The 18,124-nt window shown below is 36.2% G+C and overlaps 1 protein-coding gene across 3 annotated transcripts in view; it reads left to right on the top strand.

Moving 5' to 3' along the window:
* Positions 1–18,124, top strand: part of LOC309634704 (uncharacterized protein) — a 405,124-nt gene that overhangs the window by 255,005 nt on the left and 131,995 nt on the right. For 2 of the 3 annotated variants that reach the window (XM_082405126.1, XM_082405125.1), the window contains exon 5: positions 5,619–5,713. In XM_082405126.1, coding sequence (XP_082261252.1) covers positions 5,619–5,713 — 95 coding nt within the window. Of the gene's footprint in view, positions 1–5,618; positions 6,710–18,124 lie in introns of those variants that run through there. The other variant, XM_082405124.1, reaches the window with a different exon arrangement.

Here is an 18,124-nt window from a genome sequence, read left to right as displayed (position 1 = left end):
AATCCTCAAGAAAATACTAGCAAACAGAATCCAACAACACATTAAAAGGATCATACACCATGATCAAGTGAGATTTATCCCTGCGATGCAAGGATTCTTCAATATATGCAAATGAATCAATGTGATACACCATATTAACAAATTGAAGAATAAAAACCATGTGATCATCTCAATAGATGCAGAAAAAGCTTTTGACAAAATTCAACACCCATTTATGATACAAACCCTCCAGAAAGTGGGCATAGAGGGAACATACCTCAACATAATAAAGGCCATATACGACAAACCCACAGTAAACATCATTCTCAATGGTGAAAAACTGAAAGCATTTCCTCTAAGATCAGGAACAAGACAAGGATGTCTACTCTCACCACTATTATTTAACATAGTTTTGGAAGTCCTAGCCACGGCAATCAGAGAAGAAAAAGAAATAAAACAATACAAATTGGAAAAGAAGAAGTAAAACTGTCACTGTTTGCAGCTGGCATGATACTATACACAGAGAATCCTAAAGATGCCACCGGAAAACTACTAGAGCTAATCAATGAATTTGGTGAAGTTGCAGGATACAAAATTAATGCACAGAAATCTCTTATATGCCTATACACTAATGATGAAAAATCTGAAAGAGAAATTAAGGAAACACTCCCATTTACCATTGCAACAAAAAGAATAAAATACCTAGGAATAATCCTACCTAGGGATATAAAAGACCTGTATGCAGAAAACTATAAGACACTGATGAAAGAAATTAAAGATGATACCAACAGATGGAGAGATATACCATGTTCTTGGAATGGAAGAATCAATATTATGAAAATGACTATACTACCCAAAGCAATGTACAGATTCAACACAATCCCTATCAAATTACCAATGGCATTTTTTACAGAACTAGAACAAAAAATCTTAAAGTTTGTATGGAGACACTAGAGACCGCAAATATCCAGAGCAGTCTTGAGGGAAAAAAACGGAGCTGGAGGAATCAGACTCCCTGACTTCAGACTATACTACAAAGCTACAGTCATCAAGACAATATGGTACTCGCACAAAAACAGGAGTATAGATCAGTGGAAAAGGATAGAAAGCCCAGAGATAAACCCACACACCTATGGTCAACTAATCTATGACAAAGGGGGCAAGAATATACAATGGAGAAAAGATAGTCCCTTCAATAAGCGGTGCTGGGAAAACTGGACAGCTACATGTAAAAAAATGAAATTAGAACACTCCCTAACACCATACACAAAGATAAACTCAAAATGGATTAGAGCCCTAAATGTAAGACCAGACACTATAAAACTCTTAGAGGAAAACAGGAAGAACACCCTTTGACATAAATCACAGCAAGATCTTTTTTGATCCATCTCCTAGAATAATGGAAATAAAAACAAAAATAAACAAATGGGACCTAATGAAACTTAAAAGCCTTTGCAAAGCAAAGGAAACTACAAACAAGATGAAAAGACAACCCTCAGAATGGGAAAAAATATTTGCATATGAATCAATGGACAAAGGATTAATCTCCAAAATATATATATAGCTCATGCAGCTCAATATTGAAAAAACAAACAACCCAATCAAAAAATGGACAGAAGACCTAAATAGACATTTCTCCAAAGAGGACATACAGATGGCCAAGAAGCACATGAAAAGCTGCTCAACATCACTAATTATTAGAGAAATGCAAATCAAAACTATAATGAGGTATTACCTCACACCAGTTAGAATGGGCATCGTCAGAAAATCTACAAACAACAAATGCTGGAGAGGGTGTGGAGAAAAGGGTACCCTCTTGCACTGTTGGTGGGAATATAAACTGATACAGCCACTATGGAGAACTGTATGGTGGTTCCTTAAAAAACTAAAAATAGAATTACCATATGACCCAGCAATCCCACTCCTGGGCATATACCCAGATAAAACCATAATTCAAAAAGACACATGCAGCCCAATATTCATTGCAGCACTATTTACAATAACCAGGTCATGGAAGCAACCTAAATGCCCCATCGACAGACGAATTTATAAAGATGTGGTACATACATACAATGGAATATTACTCAGCCATAAAAAGGAACGAAATTGGGTCATTTGTAGAGACGTGGATGAATCTAGAGACTGTCATACAGAGTGAAGTAAGTCAGAAAGAGAAAAACAAATATCACATATTATCACATATATGTGGAACCTAGAAAAATGGTACAGATGAACCGGTTTGCAGGGCAGAAATTGAGACACAGATGTAGAGAACAAACGTATGGACACCAAGGGGGGAAAGCAGCAGCAGGTGGGGGGGGGTGTGTGATGCATTGGGAGATTGGGATTGACATGTCTACACTGATGTGTATAAAATCGATGACTAATAAGAACCTGCTGTATAAAAAAATAAATAAAATAAAATTCAAAAAAAAAAATTCAGGAAGAATCAGATATGGCAATTGGGCTGAAATGCTGTAACCGTATACTTGAAAATAATAATCTCTTTACTCCAACCTGTACTCAAAATGGTGAAAGAATTCAACAAAAGCAGGGAAAGTATATGTTTCTGACATATATTTTGGGTAAATAGTAGAATTTAAATTCAATGGAGGCAAAAGTGATAATCCCTAAAAATCTTTAAGAGAATAATATAAATCGATTATTTCGAAGTAGATTTTTTTGCTTTGAAATATCTCAAGAAGTTAGGAAGTCTTCTCTAGCTCTATGATTCTACTGAAGTTATCCAAAAACATAGCATTGTATCTAGTCCACAGTAGGACAGTTGAGATAAGACAGAACCCTAAACGTCTGGTGGCTTCGGTTTCACAGTTCACAAGTTACATCAGTTACCAAGATCATTTTTCCTGTAGAGAGTGATAAAAACATTTCCACTTAACAGTTCTATTGTCCATTTCATACTCCATCCTATCTGTTGTCCCCAAACTCCTCAACCACACTGACTGCAAGTACATTTTGGCAAAGGGCAGAGGAAGTAATTTTATATGCCTGCAAACTTTGAGCTTGACAGAGAGCTGCCATGCTAAAATGTATCTGTATCCATGGGTGAAGTTTAAAGTAGATCTCTACTTTTGCCTCATTTCCTCGGTTTATGAAGCCTGGATGTTCTGTTGTTCAGGTACAAGGACCTTATGGTTATATAAGTAAGTATGTACAAAGGAATGTATAAGTTAAATTTGGACTGGGAAATATAAGGCTGAATCAAGAAATTTACACATGAACTGCTCTTGCATCCACTTTTAGTACATCGATTTAGGGAATAAAGTGTGGGGATAACTCATTTTCCCAACTATTATAAAATTTTTCCAAAAATAAATACTTATTTTTGTTTTTCATTTCCTTGCGAAATTAAAATTCAGACAATCATATTTCCTCTCCCCAATTTATCTGGACTCATCATCCCTACAAATTTACTACTTACTCATAGTCAATGGTATAAAAAATAAGTCTAAAAAGTTTTTATTAAATATCAACTCTACCCAAACTATCTTACTCTTCAGTTATCTAATTGTATGTATCCTGTTTTATAATTAGAAATTTGGTTTGTTTGAAATAATGAGAAAATGATTTGCTTCTCCTTGCTCATAAAAGGCTCTTGGAAAAATTATTAGTATTCTGCAAATAATGGAAGAGGTAGAAGTTGCTATGAAATAAGTTTCTGGTTTAACAAAAACAACACATCGAACTATTTAATCCTCAAATGGCTTTCAAAGCATTTGTTGATGAATATTAGTTTTTGAGGACAATATCTATTAGATGTGTTTGGTGATACATTAGAGAATATATATTTGTATATGTGTGTATACTCATAAAAGGCATATAATTTTTAAAAATTTTTGACTTATTGACATAGTACATATTTAAGACAATTTTTAGTGCTTATTATGATTTAAAGTTTTGCCCATTTTGTCAATTTTAATGTTTTAGTTTAGAGAAGTTTTTACTTTAAGCTTCTTAAAATTATGACTTATAGTCTTTCTGGGTTATCTGGTATTCAATGAAGAAGCTAGAACCAAACTGGGCTCAATCATCCTTAAAGTCATATGAGTATTAGAATTGTTATAAAAGTCAATTACAAGCCTGATTGATTGCTAACAATGTAACATAAAGCAAGTTAGCTGAAAAGATTAATATCCAACTTTACAAGGGACTTATAAAAGAAAGTCCCAGTCACACAACTTATAATCAATGTCAAAAGGTATCCAAATCCATTAACTGAGTTTTCTGTTATGCTGTCAGAACAGTTGAGAAATGTTATTAATAAAAAAAAAAAAAGGGAGAACAGTGCCACTGCCTTGTTAATTGGCAACAACTTTGAGGAAAGGCTGCCGGTGCAGAAGGCAAGGAAGTGTTAACCACCCCACTTTGTGACTTGGTCCTACACAATTACCTGGTCATCCTCACCTGCACCAAGAGGGCTTCTCAATCTTGAATTTGAGAGGTAAAAAGAATGACATTGAAAGAGAAAGAGTTACAACAAATCTAAATAAACGGAGGCAAAGTGTTTGCAATGTGTCCAAAAGAAGGAGCTCATTTCATCTAACCCTATTGGAACCTTACAAAGATGTTGTTAGGCTCATAGCTTTCATTTAGGAAAAAAACATGTTGCTCTCGAAGAAGAGAGTTTATTAGAGACTTTTATCAAATATTCATTTACTCAATGTAATGGAGTTTAAATGGAGTTGAAAAACTAGATGAAATTTTAACATTATTTTGAAAAGAAAACTTTAAATAAGTAAGGAAGGTGTATAAATGTGACAAAAGGATTGGTAGCATGAATGACAAAAAGGGAGGTTAAAGAATGTCTGTAGATGTGTCTGTGAAGGTAGTTCTGAAATTTAAACACAAGGCTCTGGGAAGCAAACCCTGGAGAATTTCTAACTGGGTAACTGCTTGAAGGTAGATGCAGCTGTCTTCTCTCTTCTCCATCTTTTTCTGTCTCTTTCCCTCTCCATTCTTTCCTCCCCTTGCTCCTGTCTCTTTCCTCCCACAAAGTTCTCAACTTCTGGTAAAGTAGCTGCTTTGTATTCAATCTGTGAGTCAGTCATTGAATCACCAATTATTTACCAGGCTTATGGAAGCAAGTCTTTTTCTGACCAGGAATGGCAACTCCTGCTATTCTTTGCCATAAAAAAAACAGTATGCTTTTAAATTTTGTTGCAATATCCAAAGTTAACTATTTAATTTACCTAACTAAACAAACATTTTGACATTTATGGTGACTGTTTTTACCTTTTTATTTGTTTTAGCACATATGAGAAGAAAATGAGTTTATCTTCTAATATGAACCAAGCTTCCAAATATTTGGTAGCCAGGTTTAAATATCTAATGTGGAGAATTGTTTTACTAAATTATTGTATATTCATTAGATGAAATATTTTAAGAACCCTACTAAAATGATATTTGTGAAGTTTTTATAGAAACATAGAAACTTTATGTTATACTCTTAAGAGGAAAAAAAAAGAAGAAAATGAAATTAAATTTTGACTAAAATTCTATGGTCTATGAGAAGAGTGACTTGGTTTTAAAAAGCTGGATAATAAAATGCCTGATATATTGTGCCCAGACTACACTTACTGGTGTCACACAGTATATATCTTATTGTTCCTGTTGAACAGTGCAGGAGTTCCGTTTCACCTGAGATGCAATCTGGACCCACCCACCGGGAAGCAGAGGGAACACCATCTTGCCCCACAGCCAGGGAAGAACAGAGGTAAGACAGATAATCAGACAATGGATAGTTTAGTGCTGGATCAAGAAGGAGAAACCTCCCCAGTAATAAGTAAATCCCTAGGAGTAGGGATTTTCCAATGATAATGACCTCTTAAGGAATATCATTGACAACAAATATCTACATTTAAAAGGATCTTTGTGTAATTGCAGATTTAGAGACAGACCAATTTCGGCAAATAACAAAGGCTTTGAAAGAGGAAAGTAGCATCTATATGCACACCCGAAGGCAAGATGTAGTGCATACAGAAAAGGAAATGAGGCTGAATGGAGATATTTCTCTGCCTCATTTGACCAAAGGTTTTCACTATGGCCTTAGTGGGAAGGAGTTGGAAATTAATATCAGACTCCACCATTATTCATTTAAAGTTTTACATGTTAAGTTGGATTAATTGTATACTATTTGTCATTCCATTTTTAATGGCCATGAATTTCTTTATTGTGTTTATAAAGAACCAAAGTTAAACAATCTCTAAAAGTGGGGTTCTACAATAAATAGGTATCCAGCCCTGATTAGATTTTTATCTATTATGTAACATTTCTGTTTCTTAATTGGTAACACCACATGCTCAACTCTTTTGGAGATGTTGACTTACACTTATATAGTTGTATAGCATAAGATAATTAAAATTTTATATGAATATAGATGTGGGCTGCTAGGAAGCAAGAGAAAACTATAATTCAATTAGTGGGATGAGGTTTGGAACTGATTTACTCTCCTTTTTATAAGATTATATTATTGTTAATCTGTTAATATTTATATATTATTATGTTTTAGAAAAAAGTAAAAATGTATAACAATATTATCTGTGAATTATTTTTGAGGCTGGATTTGGATGTTGACAGGAAGCTGGAGTGATGATTCTGTGATTGGGTATCTCAATATATCTTATCTGTCAGATTTTAAATTTATTTTATTTTTGAAGTTTATTTATTTATTTATACTATAGGTAAGATTTATTGGGATAAAGCTGTAATTTATAAAAAAGCAGCAGTCACTCATATTAGCTGGAAATGGGGGATATTTTATATCTGGTTGGTAGTAGCATCCAAAATAGATATTGTTTTTGCCTCATTTTATGATGATCTCAGAGTAACCTTGTCTGAGGCTGGTGTTCTTTGAGATTGTTTATTTCTAACATGAGAAAAACATAGGCTAGCGGTGAACATCAGACAAGTTCTCAGATGTCAGGAGTTGCTGGTTTGTTGTTGTTTCTTTTTTCTTTCCTTCTCAATGGCAATGTCATATTCTAAAGCATTGCCATCATGTCTAGTTTCACAAGCTTTAAAGTTTGTGAGCTTTGGCTGAATCTGGCCAAAGACTAAGATCCCTGGAAAATAAGCTCTAAAAATAACTTAAGCAAAAAACTTTTTTATTAGCCAATTATATTTCTAAGGAGTTTCTATTTCCATTGGAAAAAATGCCGACCCCTAGTTATTACTGGAGATGGTTTCTCTTTCTTGTTCAAATATTAGAGATATCCTTTGTTAGGATATCTGTTCCGACCTTGTTTTTTCCCGGTTGAGAGACACATTCTCAGCTGGCTTGGGAGAAGCCAGTTGCTGTGGATCAGGAATATACTGACTGTTTCAGCAAGCTGTCCCAAGGAGAAGGTAAACTCCAGTGAAATAAACCACACAGGAGCAGGAGAAGGACTGTCCCTGCAAGAGTGCAGAGCCAGTCAGGTCAGAGGTCAGGACTGCAAGGAATGGAAATCAAGTCCCCGTGAAGTGGCAGGGCCCAGAGATGGGTCAAAACAAGGATCCTTAAAAAACTACAAATAGAACTGCCATACAACCCAGCAATCCCACTACTGGTCATATACCCTGAGAAAACCATAATTCAAAAAGAGTCATGTACCAAAATGTTCACTGCAGCTCTATTTACAATAGCCAGGACATGGAAACAACCTAAGTGTCCATCAACAGATGAATGGATAAAGATGTGGCACATATATCCAATGGAATATTACTCAGCCATGAAAAGAAACAAAATTGAGTTATTTGTAGTGAGGTGGATGGAGTTAGAGTCTGTCATACAGAGTGAAGTAAGTCAGAAAGAGGAAAACAAATACAGTATGCTAACACATATATATGAAATCTAAGGAAAAAAAAAAAGGTCATGAAGAACCTACTGGTAAGATGGGAATAAAGACACAGACCTACTAGAGAATGGACTTGAGGATATGGGGAGGGGGAAGGGTAAGCTGTGACAAAGTGAGAGAGTGGCATGGACATATATACACCACCAAACGTAAAATAGATAGCTAGTGGGAAGCAGCCGCATAGCACAGGGAGATCAGCTCGGTGCTTTGTGATCACCTAGAGGGGTGGGAGGGAGGGAGATGCAAGAGGGAAGAGATATGGGAACATATGTATATGTATAACTGATTCACTTTGTTATAAAGCAGAAACTAACACACCATTGTAAAGCAATTATACTCCAATAAAGATGTTTAAAAAAAAACAAGGAACAAGAATGATGTACACGGAAGGGTGGGGGGAAGGGATAGATTTGGGAGTTTGGGATTGACATGTACACACTGCTGTATTTAAAACAGATAACCAAGAAGGAGCTGCTGTATAGCCCAGGGAACTCTGCTCGATATTCTATAATAACATAAATGGGGAAATAATTTGAAAAAGAATAAACACATGTATGTATATAACTGAATCACTGTGCTGTATACCTAAAACTAACACAACATTGTTAATCCACTATACTCCAATATAAAATAAAAATTAACAACAGCAAAAAAAAGAATGAGGTACACGGGAGCAGAGTCCAAGAAGGGAACTTCACCAGTGAAACACGCTGCCTCTGGGAACTGTTTGTTCCTCCATGTTTGTTTTTCTGGGGAACGCCATCTGCTAAAAGAGGTCATGTCTTCAGGTAGTCTCCTGACTCAAAATATACAAAGGAGAGAGAATATAAAAACCTATATATATCCAGGAGTAGTTTTAACAGAAAACACATAGACCTCATGAAAGATGTTCACATGAAACAGAGATGGTTGACAAGTTATTTTCAAGAGGCCATTTTACAAAACCTCAGACAACACAACAGCAACAAAAGACACCTCAGAAACAAAATAGAAGATGTGTATTGAGAGCTGAGACCATGTATGGAGTGCTTTGAAGGCGGTGCCTGACATCCAGAAATCAAAGCCTTGGTTCCAGGCAGTAAAAGCTGACTATGCAGGCTTGATCTTTCCTACCTGGATTATTCCCAGGGGACCGCTTTCCCTCCCTCTAGCCCATCCTCCACTTAACATTCAGGATGACTTTTTGCCAAATAAAAATTTGTTCATGTGTTGTCTATGGGAGAGCACCTCTCTAATTGTTTTCCATGATTCTTTTTAAGAGATGTTTAAAAGCATTTCATCGTTTTAAGGTTCTCTGGGCTAGTAATTTAGAAAACCTTGGTTCAGCAATGATAAAGAGGCTTCTGTACCACAGGACTTTTTCGAGCTGTGATTCAAATATGGGACTCAGAGTTTCCTCGTCTCATGTTGTACATGTTAAGACCATAGTAAGACCATTTTAAGATCATGAGGACCTGGTGTACGAAAGAAAGCTGTCAGAAATGTCTCTAGGTCCAGAATCATTGATCTTGTATCTGAGGACATTCGTGATCCAATCCCTGCCAAGGACACCAATCCCCATGGCCCCAAACCTGTCTGTCCCACACATGTTTTCCTGTCACGTCTTCAAGGCATCTTATTCACTCCGGCCATTCCCTTTATGCCTCCTGCGTACATCTCTGTTTTAGTGCCATTCACTAACAGCCGTTTTATTATATGCCTGCCCCTAACCCCGGAAGATGCATTCCTTGAAGGCAGACTCCTGTCATGTGTTACAGGAGTCTGTCCAGCACTTGGCACATAGTAGGTGCCTAGTCAGTGTTTGCTGACTGAATTCCACTCTAAATGGAGGGTTTCTCCTTCCAAATATCTGCCTTTTCGTACTGACGTTGCCCACTGTGATTGCCTGGACAGTTGTTTTTGGAAAGAGAAAAGGAAGTAAATTTTAAGTATTCTTTTCTCCTTTATTATATTATAAACCATTGCCATAAGTATTGCAGCACTTTGTGGCAGTTTCTCTCCAAAGGCTTATAGTTAGTCATTTTGGTTAAAAATGGCCTCACGGATAGGCATCTGGTGTGATAAGAGCTTTGCAAGATAACAAAGAAAATGCCGCCAAGAAATACAGCCACAGGAACCAAGTTCTATTTTTTTTGCTCGTGATGTTTCAAGGTTAAATACTAGACTGATGAAAAACATATAGAATTATGGAATTTCAAAATGTTTGAAGTGACTTTAAAGGTCATTCGGCTCATCTCTTTCCTGAATCCCAATATTTTTGCTACCAAGTGGATGTGCATTAGGTACAACAGTTCCATTGGTAGGGAATTAAGCTCAGTCTCTCTCACGATACATCTGACTAGTGTGAGAGGTATTTCTATTGATTTGAAAACACACACACACACACACACACACAATTCTTCTTTTTTATTTTCTTTATTTTCTTTTTCTTCATTTATTTTTTTGGCCACGTCAGGTCTTAGTTGCGGCGTGTGGGGTCTTCTTTGAGGTGTGCGGGATGTTTCATTGTGGTGAGAGCTTCTCTCTAGTTGTGGCATGCCAGCTTCTCTTTAGCTGTGGTGTGCGGGTTTTCTCTCTCTAGCTGTGGCACACGGGCTCCAGGGTGTGTGGGCTCTGTAGTTTGTGGCATGTGGGCTTAGTTGCCCTGTGGCACGTGGGATCTTAGTTCCCCAACAAGGGATCAAACCCACGTCCCTTGCATTGGAAGGCGGATTCTTTACCACTGGACCACCAGGGAAGTCCCCTTATATATATATAATTCTAATGTTGCCCTAAAAGACCATATGAGAAAATTTCCCATCCCTTTGCCACATAGCAACTCTTCAAATAATTCCTATCATTTCTTCCTCATTCTCTTCTCTAAAAATAATTAGCACAAATCCTTCAACTCTTCTACATGTGTCCCCGGTTTGGCAGTACCTTGCCTCCTATGCTTTCTTATCTCAACAATTATTATACATTACACATTGTTACTTTTAAAGCATGGCATACAAAAATGAATCCCAAATTCCATGGGCGCCATAGTCAGCCCTTAAAAATTAGAAACACTTTTAGTCAAGGTATTATAATTTAATCAATATTGTTTTTAGACAATGACATTATACTGTTGAGAATTTTAAGGTTGCCTTTTCATCTAAAACCTCTTCAGCCTTCATTTAATGCAGGCAATTTGCCAGCACACATGCTGCATTATGTGGTCATGAATTTTGACCTTTGGAACTATATGTGGAAACTTACATTTATTCTTCTAAAATTTATTTTTTGAAACATTTTCCCAGGCTATTGTTATAGTCTATCATGGTTTTGTTTTCTATTAAACCTTTACTGAGCTTCTAAAATGTATCAGACCCCGTGTTAGGCTGTAAGGATGCAAAAATCTGATAGGACATATTCCCTGCCTTCTAGAAATTAGAATCCTTTAAGGGAAGACAGACAGTAATATCAGTAATTACAGGATAACATGGAGATAACTTTAACCAAGTTACTGGCAAAAATGTTAAGCAGTCAAGAGGGATCCTGGGAGCATGACAGTAATAACTTCTTTCCAGAATCACCTCTACAAGTATTCTCTATACACGTTTGCAAAAGTACTTGGAGTACACTTTTCTTGTTAGACCTAAGTAGATAGATGCCCTGAGGTCAGTGGTTAATTTGGGCTAAATCACAAGGGAATGTTAACAATCTAGACCAAGCCTGGATAACATAGAGGATGAAATTTTATGTGTAGCTACCTCATCCACTCCCTACTGATTAATTTTAATTCTTCTGGCCTAAGTTTACAATTATCTTCCTATTAACTAGGAAGAAGTGACCCAAATCTCCTTGACAGTGATCTCCTATGTACCATTAAATAATCATGCTTTATTACTATGTTTCTAACAGACTGAACATAATCAGTTTCATGAACTTTCAAACACTTTACTTAATGAAGCTTTCCATTTTATTTATGACATGAAAATCTGTTTTCTATTGTAATGACAAAATATAATCTGAATATAATACTTTTAATGAGATCTGAAAAATGCCAAAAGGAGTGGAACAATTATTTTTTTTAGGTAAATATGGGATATTTTTCTTTTTTGACAACCACATTTACCTAGATTGTTTTTGAGAACTTCATCCCTGGGATTTATTGTTTTGGCAATCCTTATTTTTCTGCTTCCATCCATTTCCCTACACCACCATAGGGAAGGGGGAGGGAGAGGGGAATCAGAAAAGAACTTACCATTAGCCTTTCATTATCTCAGTTTAACAGTTTTAGATCATTTCTTCTACCTGTTAAGCTAGTCACATTTTCATAATTGTCTCTTCTTTGCTGGAAGTTAAATGAAAGATTTTGCTAAGTTGTATATTAAGAGAAACCTGGGGAATATGTATGGGATGAATTCTGATTGTTCTAAATCGAGAAGAGGGAGAGATTAGTCTGATTGTATTCACAAGACGACACAGCATAGTGCAATTCCTCAGGTCCTCAAGACTACCCTCAGGTTCAATAATTCACTAAAAAGAATCACAGAGGACTTCCCTGGTGGTGCAGTTGTTAAGAATCTACCTGCCAACGCAGGGGACACGGGTTCAAGCCCTGGTCCGGGAAGATCCCACGTGCCTCAGAGCAACTAAACCCGTGCGCCACAACTACTGAGCCTGAGCTCTAGAGCCCGCAAGCCGCAACTACTGAAGCCCGCGCGCCTAGAGCCCGTGCTCCGCAATATACTATACTGTGTATTAGATCTCCAGGACTTATTTATCTACTAGTTGCAAGTTTGTACCCTTAAACAACATCTCTCCTACTCCCAAAACCCCTAGCCCCTGGCAACCACCATTTCACTCTCTGTTTTTACAAGTTTGCTTTTCTCAGATTTCACATATATGTGATACCATGAAGAATTTGTCTTTCTCTGTCTGACTTATTTCACTTAGCATCCTCAAGGTCCATTCATGTTGTCATAAATGGCAGTATTTCCTTTTTTTGATGGCTAAGTAATATTCCATTGTATACATGTATACCACATCTTTTTTATCTGTTCACCCATTGTTGGGCATTCTTTATTTGGGTGTTACTAATTTTCTTCCCAAAGGGATTTCTTACTTCTTTTAGTTCATCAAGGATTTCCACTTTTGTTTAGCCACGTTTTTATAGAATCTTAAAGTCAATATTATTTAAAAGTTTTTTTTTTTAATGGATTTGAGAAAGAAAATAGAGGCTGTAATCGGTTTAATCTTTTGAAATAGAAGTCATGATCTCTTTTTATACATACCTCCAAAAACTGCAACTCTCTGCAACCTAAACATTAGGAATTAGGGAAAGAATCATAATTCACTCTTAGATTTTTAAAATAGCAATTATTTCTCTTTGTAAAAGTAATATGTACTCAGTGCAAAAAAATATTGAAAAAAGTATGACAGAAATCAACAATAATCTCACCATTTAAATATTATCATTTTTGTATTAATTCCTCTTTCTCCATATACATATAAAACAAATGTAGATATCTATATTTAAATGCTTTATATATACATATATATCTGTATTTTAAATGCATAATATTATCACTAATAAATATAACACATATTTATGTCAATATTCTCTATGAGATAATTTTAATTGTTATATGGTATACCATTATACAAATACAATATAATCTCCTTAACCAAATCCTTGTTATAAGAAAGGTAATTAGATAGTTCCAGCTTTTTGCAATTATAGATAATAGCTCTGAACCCCACTATTCATGAATATTTGCATAGGATTTTGATTAATTCCCTAAAAGAAATTTTATATTAAAAAAAAAGATAAGTGAGCAAAGAGAAAACATTTTCTGCAACACAGTAAGAATTTCATCTGAATCACTGGCATTATTATATCCGTTACCCTACAAACATGTTTTAGGAATTCTGTCTTCAAAATTCCCTTGCATGATCCCTCTCCCACTTCCTTTATATAAGCAAACGCCTCAAAAGTGATAACCACTAGCAATAAGGCCATTTCAAATCCACTCATTCAAACCTCTGAAATCTGAATCCTGCTCCTACCACTGCTTCTGTCAAGGCCAAAAATCATCTCTGGCAAGATCACCATTGCCAAACCTAACAGAAGCATTTCTGTTCTCAATGTATTCAAACTTTTAGGGACATTTAAGTTGACCAAAGCAGTCTTCTAGAATCACACACTTCTCTTAGCCTTGACTCTTCCTTAAAACTATCAGTATTATTATTGTAATTTAGAGAATTATAGATTTCTAAATTTCTAAATGGTAATTGCTTTATTAGTGATTATGATAAATTATAGCATTTTGTCAAGGCTTCATTATTAAAATATTGAAATCCCAAGTTAGCAAATTGGCTCTTTATTCTGTCAATCTAAGGAACAAATGTGTAAATATTACTTATGCGGAAAAACGTGTAATCATGTGAAAAAGAAGCTATAGATGGAGAAGTAAAGAGATATGGGGAGGTGGAGTCAAGATGGCGTACTAGGAGGATGTGCAATTCGCGTCTGCACAACTAGGGCACCTACCAGGCACTGGTGGGGAACCACGGACACCTAAGGGGAAGGGAGGGACCCCAGTGACTGGGTAGATGTGGGGCATGAGGGGGAGTGGAGGGGGAGTGAAGGGGGAGGAGAAGTGGAGGCGGGATGGGACCAGCGCCCCAGAGGGGTGGATGGGGGAGGGGAGGGGATCCCACACCAAGAGGGGGAAGGGGGGGGACCATTGGGAGGGCAGAGGATCAAAAGGGAGCATGACCAGCATTTCCCTTGCCCACTTGGGCCCCCAGGAGCCTGCTGCGATCCAGGGCCTGATCTTCTGTACACTGAGGCCCCTCCAGCCAGGCGTGTCTTGCACCAACAGTGCAAGAGGGTTCCCTTTTCTCCACACCCTCTCCAGCGTTTGTTGTTTGTAGATTTTTTGATGATGACCATTCTGACTGGTGTGAGGTGATACCTAATTGTAGTTTTGATTTACATTTCCTTAATGATTAGTGATGTTGAGCATCCTTTCATGTGTTTGTTGGCAATCGGTATATCTTCTTTGGAGAAATGTCTATTTAGGTCTTCTGCCCATTTTTGGATGGGGTTGTTTGTTTTTTTAATATTGAGCTGCATGGGCTGCTTGTATATTTTGGAGATTAATCCTTTGTCAGTGGCTTCATTTGCTAATATCTTTCTCCCATTCTGAGGGTTGTCTTTTAGTCTTGTTTATGGTTTCCTTTGCTGTGCAAAAACTTTTAAGTTTCATTAGGTCCCATATGTTTCTCTTTGTTTTTATTTCCCTTACTCTAGGACGTGGGTTAAAAAGGATCTTGCTGTGATTTATGTCATAGAGCGTTCTGCCTATGTTTTCCTCTAAGAGTTTGATAGTGTCTGGCCTTACCTTTAGGTCTTTAGTCCATTTTGAGTTTTATTTATGTGTATGGTGTTAGAGTGTGTTCTAATTTCATTCTTTTACATGTTGCTGTCCAGTTTTCCCAGTACCACTTATTGAAGAGGCTGTCTTTTCTCCATTGTATATTCTTGCTTCCTTTGTTGAAGATTAGGTGACCATATGTGTGTGGGTTTATCTCTGGGCTTTCTATCCTGTTCCATTGATCTATATTTCTGTTTCTGTGACAGTACCATATTGTCTTGATGACTGTAGCTTTGTAGTATAGTCTGAAGTCCAGGAGCCTGATTCCTCCACCTCCGTTTTTCTTTCTTAAGATTGCTTTGATTATTCAGGATCTTTTGTGTTTCCATACAAATTGTAAAATTTCTTGTTCTAGTTCTGTGAAAAATGCCATTGGTAATTTGATAGGGATTGCATTGAACCTGTAGATTGCTTTGGGTAGTATAGTCATGTTCACAATATTGATTCTTCTAATCCAGGAGCATGGTATAGCTCTCCATCTGTTTATGTTATCTTTGATTTCTTTCATCAGTGTTTTATCGTTTTCTGAGTACAGGTCTTTTACCTCCTTAGGTAAGTTTATTCCTAGGTATTTTATTCTTTTGGTTGTGATGGTAATTGGGTTTGTTTCCTTAATTTCTCTTTCTGATCTTTCATTGTTAGTGTATAGGTATGCAAGAGATTCCTGTGCATTAATTTTGTATCCTGAAACCTTACCAAATTCACTGATTAGTTCTAGTAGTTTTCTGGTGGCATGTTTAGTATTCTCTATGTTTAGTATCATGTCATCTGCAAACAGTGACAGTTTTACTTCTTTTCCAATTTGTGTTCCTTATATTTCTTTTTCTTCTCTGATTTCTGTGGCTAGGACTTCCAATACTATGTTGAATAATAATGGCGAGAGTGGACATCCTTGTCTTGTTCCTGACCATAGAGGAAATGCTTTCAGTTTTTCACCATTGAGAATGCTGTTTGCTGTGGGTTTGTCATATATGGCTTTTATTACGTTAAGGAAGGTTCTCTCTCTGCCCACTTTCTGGAAAGTTTTTTATCATAAATTGATGTTGAATTTTGCTGAAAGCCTTTTCTGCATCTGTTGACATTATCATATAGTTTTTATTCTTTAATTTGTTAACATGGTGTATCACATTGATTGATTTGCATATATTGAAGAATCCTTGCATCCCTGGGATAAATCCCACTTGACCATGATGTAGGATCCTTTTAATGTGTTGTTGGATTCTGTTTGCTAGTATTTTGTTGAGGATTTTTGCATCTATGTTCATCAGTGATATTGGTCTATAATTTTCTTTTTTTGTGATATCTTTGTCTGGTTTTGGTATCAGGGTAATGGTGGCCTTGTAGAATGAGTTTGAGAGTGTTCCTCCCTCTTCAATTGTTTGGAAGAGTTTGAGAAGGATAGGTGTCAGCTCTTCTCTAAATGTTTGATAGAAATCGCCTGTGAAGCCATCTGGTCCTGGACTTTTGTTGTTGGAAGATTTTTAATTAAAGTTTCAATTTCAGTACCTGTGATTGGTCTGTTTGTATTTTCTAATTCTTCCTGGTTCAATCTTGGAAAGTTTTACCTTTCAAAGAATTTGTCCATTTCTTCTATGTTTGTCCTTTTTATTGGCATATAGTTGCTTGTATTAGTCTCTTATGATCTTTTGTATTTCTGTGGTGTCAGTTATAATCTCTCCTTTTTCATTTCTAATTTTATTGATTTGAGTCCTCTCCCTTTTTTTCTTGATGTGTCTGGCTAACGGTTTATCAATTTTGTTTATCTTCTAAAGAACTCGCTTTTAGTTTTATTGATCTTTGCTATTGATTTCTTCATTTCTATTTGGATTTTCATTGTTCTTCTTTTTCTAGTTGCTTTAGGTGTAAGATTAAATTGTTTATTTCAGCTTTTTCTTGTTTCTTGAGGTGAGCTGGAATTGCTATGAACTTCCCTCTTAGAACTGTTTTGCTGCATCCCAAAAGATTGTGGATTGTGGTGTTTTTATTGTCTTTCTTTCTAGGTATTTTTTATTTCCTCTTTGATTTTTCAGTGATCTCTTGGTTATTTAGTAGTGTATTGTTTAGCCTCCATGTGTTTGTATTTTTTACCGTTTTTTTTTTTTTTCCTGTAGTTGATTTCTAATCTCATAACGTTGTGGTGGGAAAAGAAGCTTGATACAATTTCAATTTTCTTAAATTTTCCAAGGTTTGATTTGTGACCCAAGATGTGATCTATTCTGGAGAACGTTCCATGTACACTTGAGAAGAAAGTGTAATCTGCTCTTTTCAGATGGAATGTCCTAAAAATATCAATTAAGTCTATCTGGTCTATTGTGCCATTTATAGCTGGTGTTTCCTTATTTATTTTCTGTCTGGATGATCTGTCTATTGGTGGAAGTGGGGTGTTAAAGTCCTCCACTATTATTGTGTTAGTGTATATTTCTCCTTTTATGGCTGTTAGTATTTGCCTTACGTATTGAGGTGCTCCTATTTGGGTGCCTAAATATTTACAATTGTTATATCTTCTTCTTGGATTCAGCCCTTGATCATTATGTAGTGTCGCTCTGTGTCTCTTGTAATAGTCTTTATGTTAAAGTATATTTTGTCTGATATGAGAATTGCTACTCCAGCTTTCTTTTGATTTCCATTTGCATGGCATATCTTTTTCCAGCCCCTCACTTTCAGTCTTTATGTGTCCCTTGGTCTGAAGTGGATCTCTTGTAGACAGCATACATATATGGGTCTTGTTTTTGTATCCATTCAGCCAGTCTATGTCTTTTGGTTGGAGCATTTAATCCATTTACATTTAAGGTAGTTATCAATATGTATGTTCCTATTACCATTTTCTTAATTGTTTTGGGTTTGTTATTGTAGGTCTTTTCTTTCTTTTGTGTTTCCTGCCTA

This window comes from Balaenoptera borealis, assembly GCF_965194805.1.
Source record: "Balaenoptera borealis genome assembly, chromosome: 9".
NCBI classification, from domain to species: Eukaryota; Metazoa; Chordata; class Mammalia; order Artiodactyla; family Balaenopteridae; genus Balaenoptera; species Balaenoptera borealis.
The sequence above is the reverse complement of the archived record's forward strand: the minus strand, read 5'-3'. Positions and strand labels throughout refer to the sequence as shown.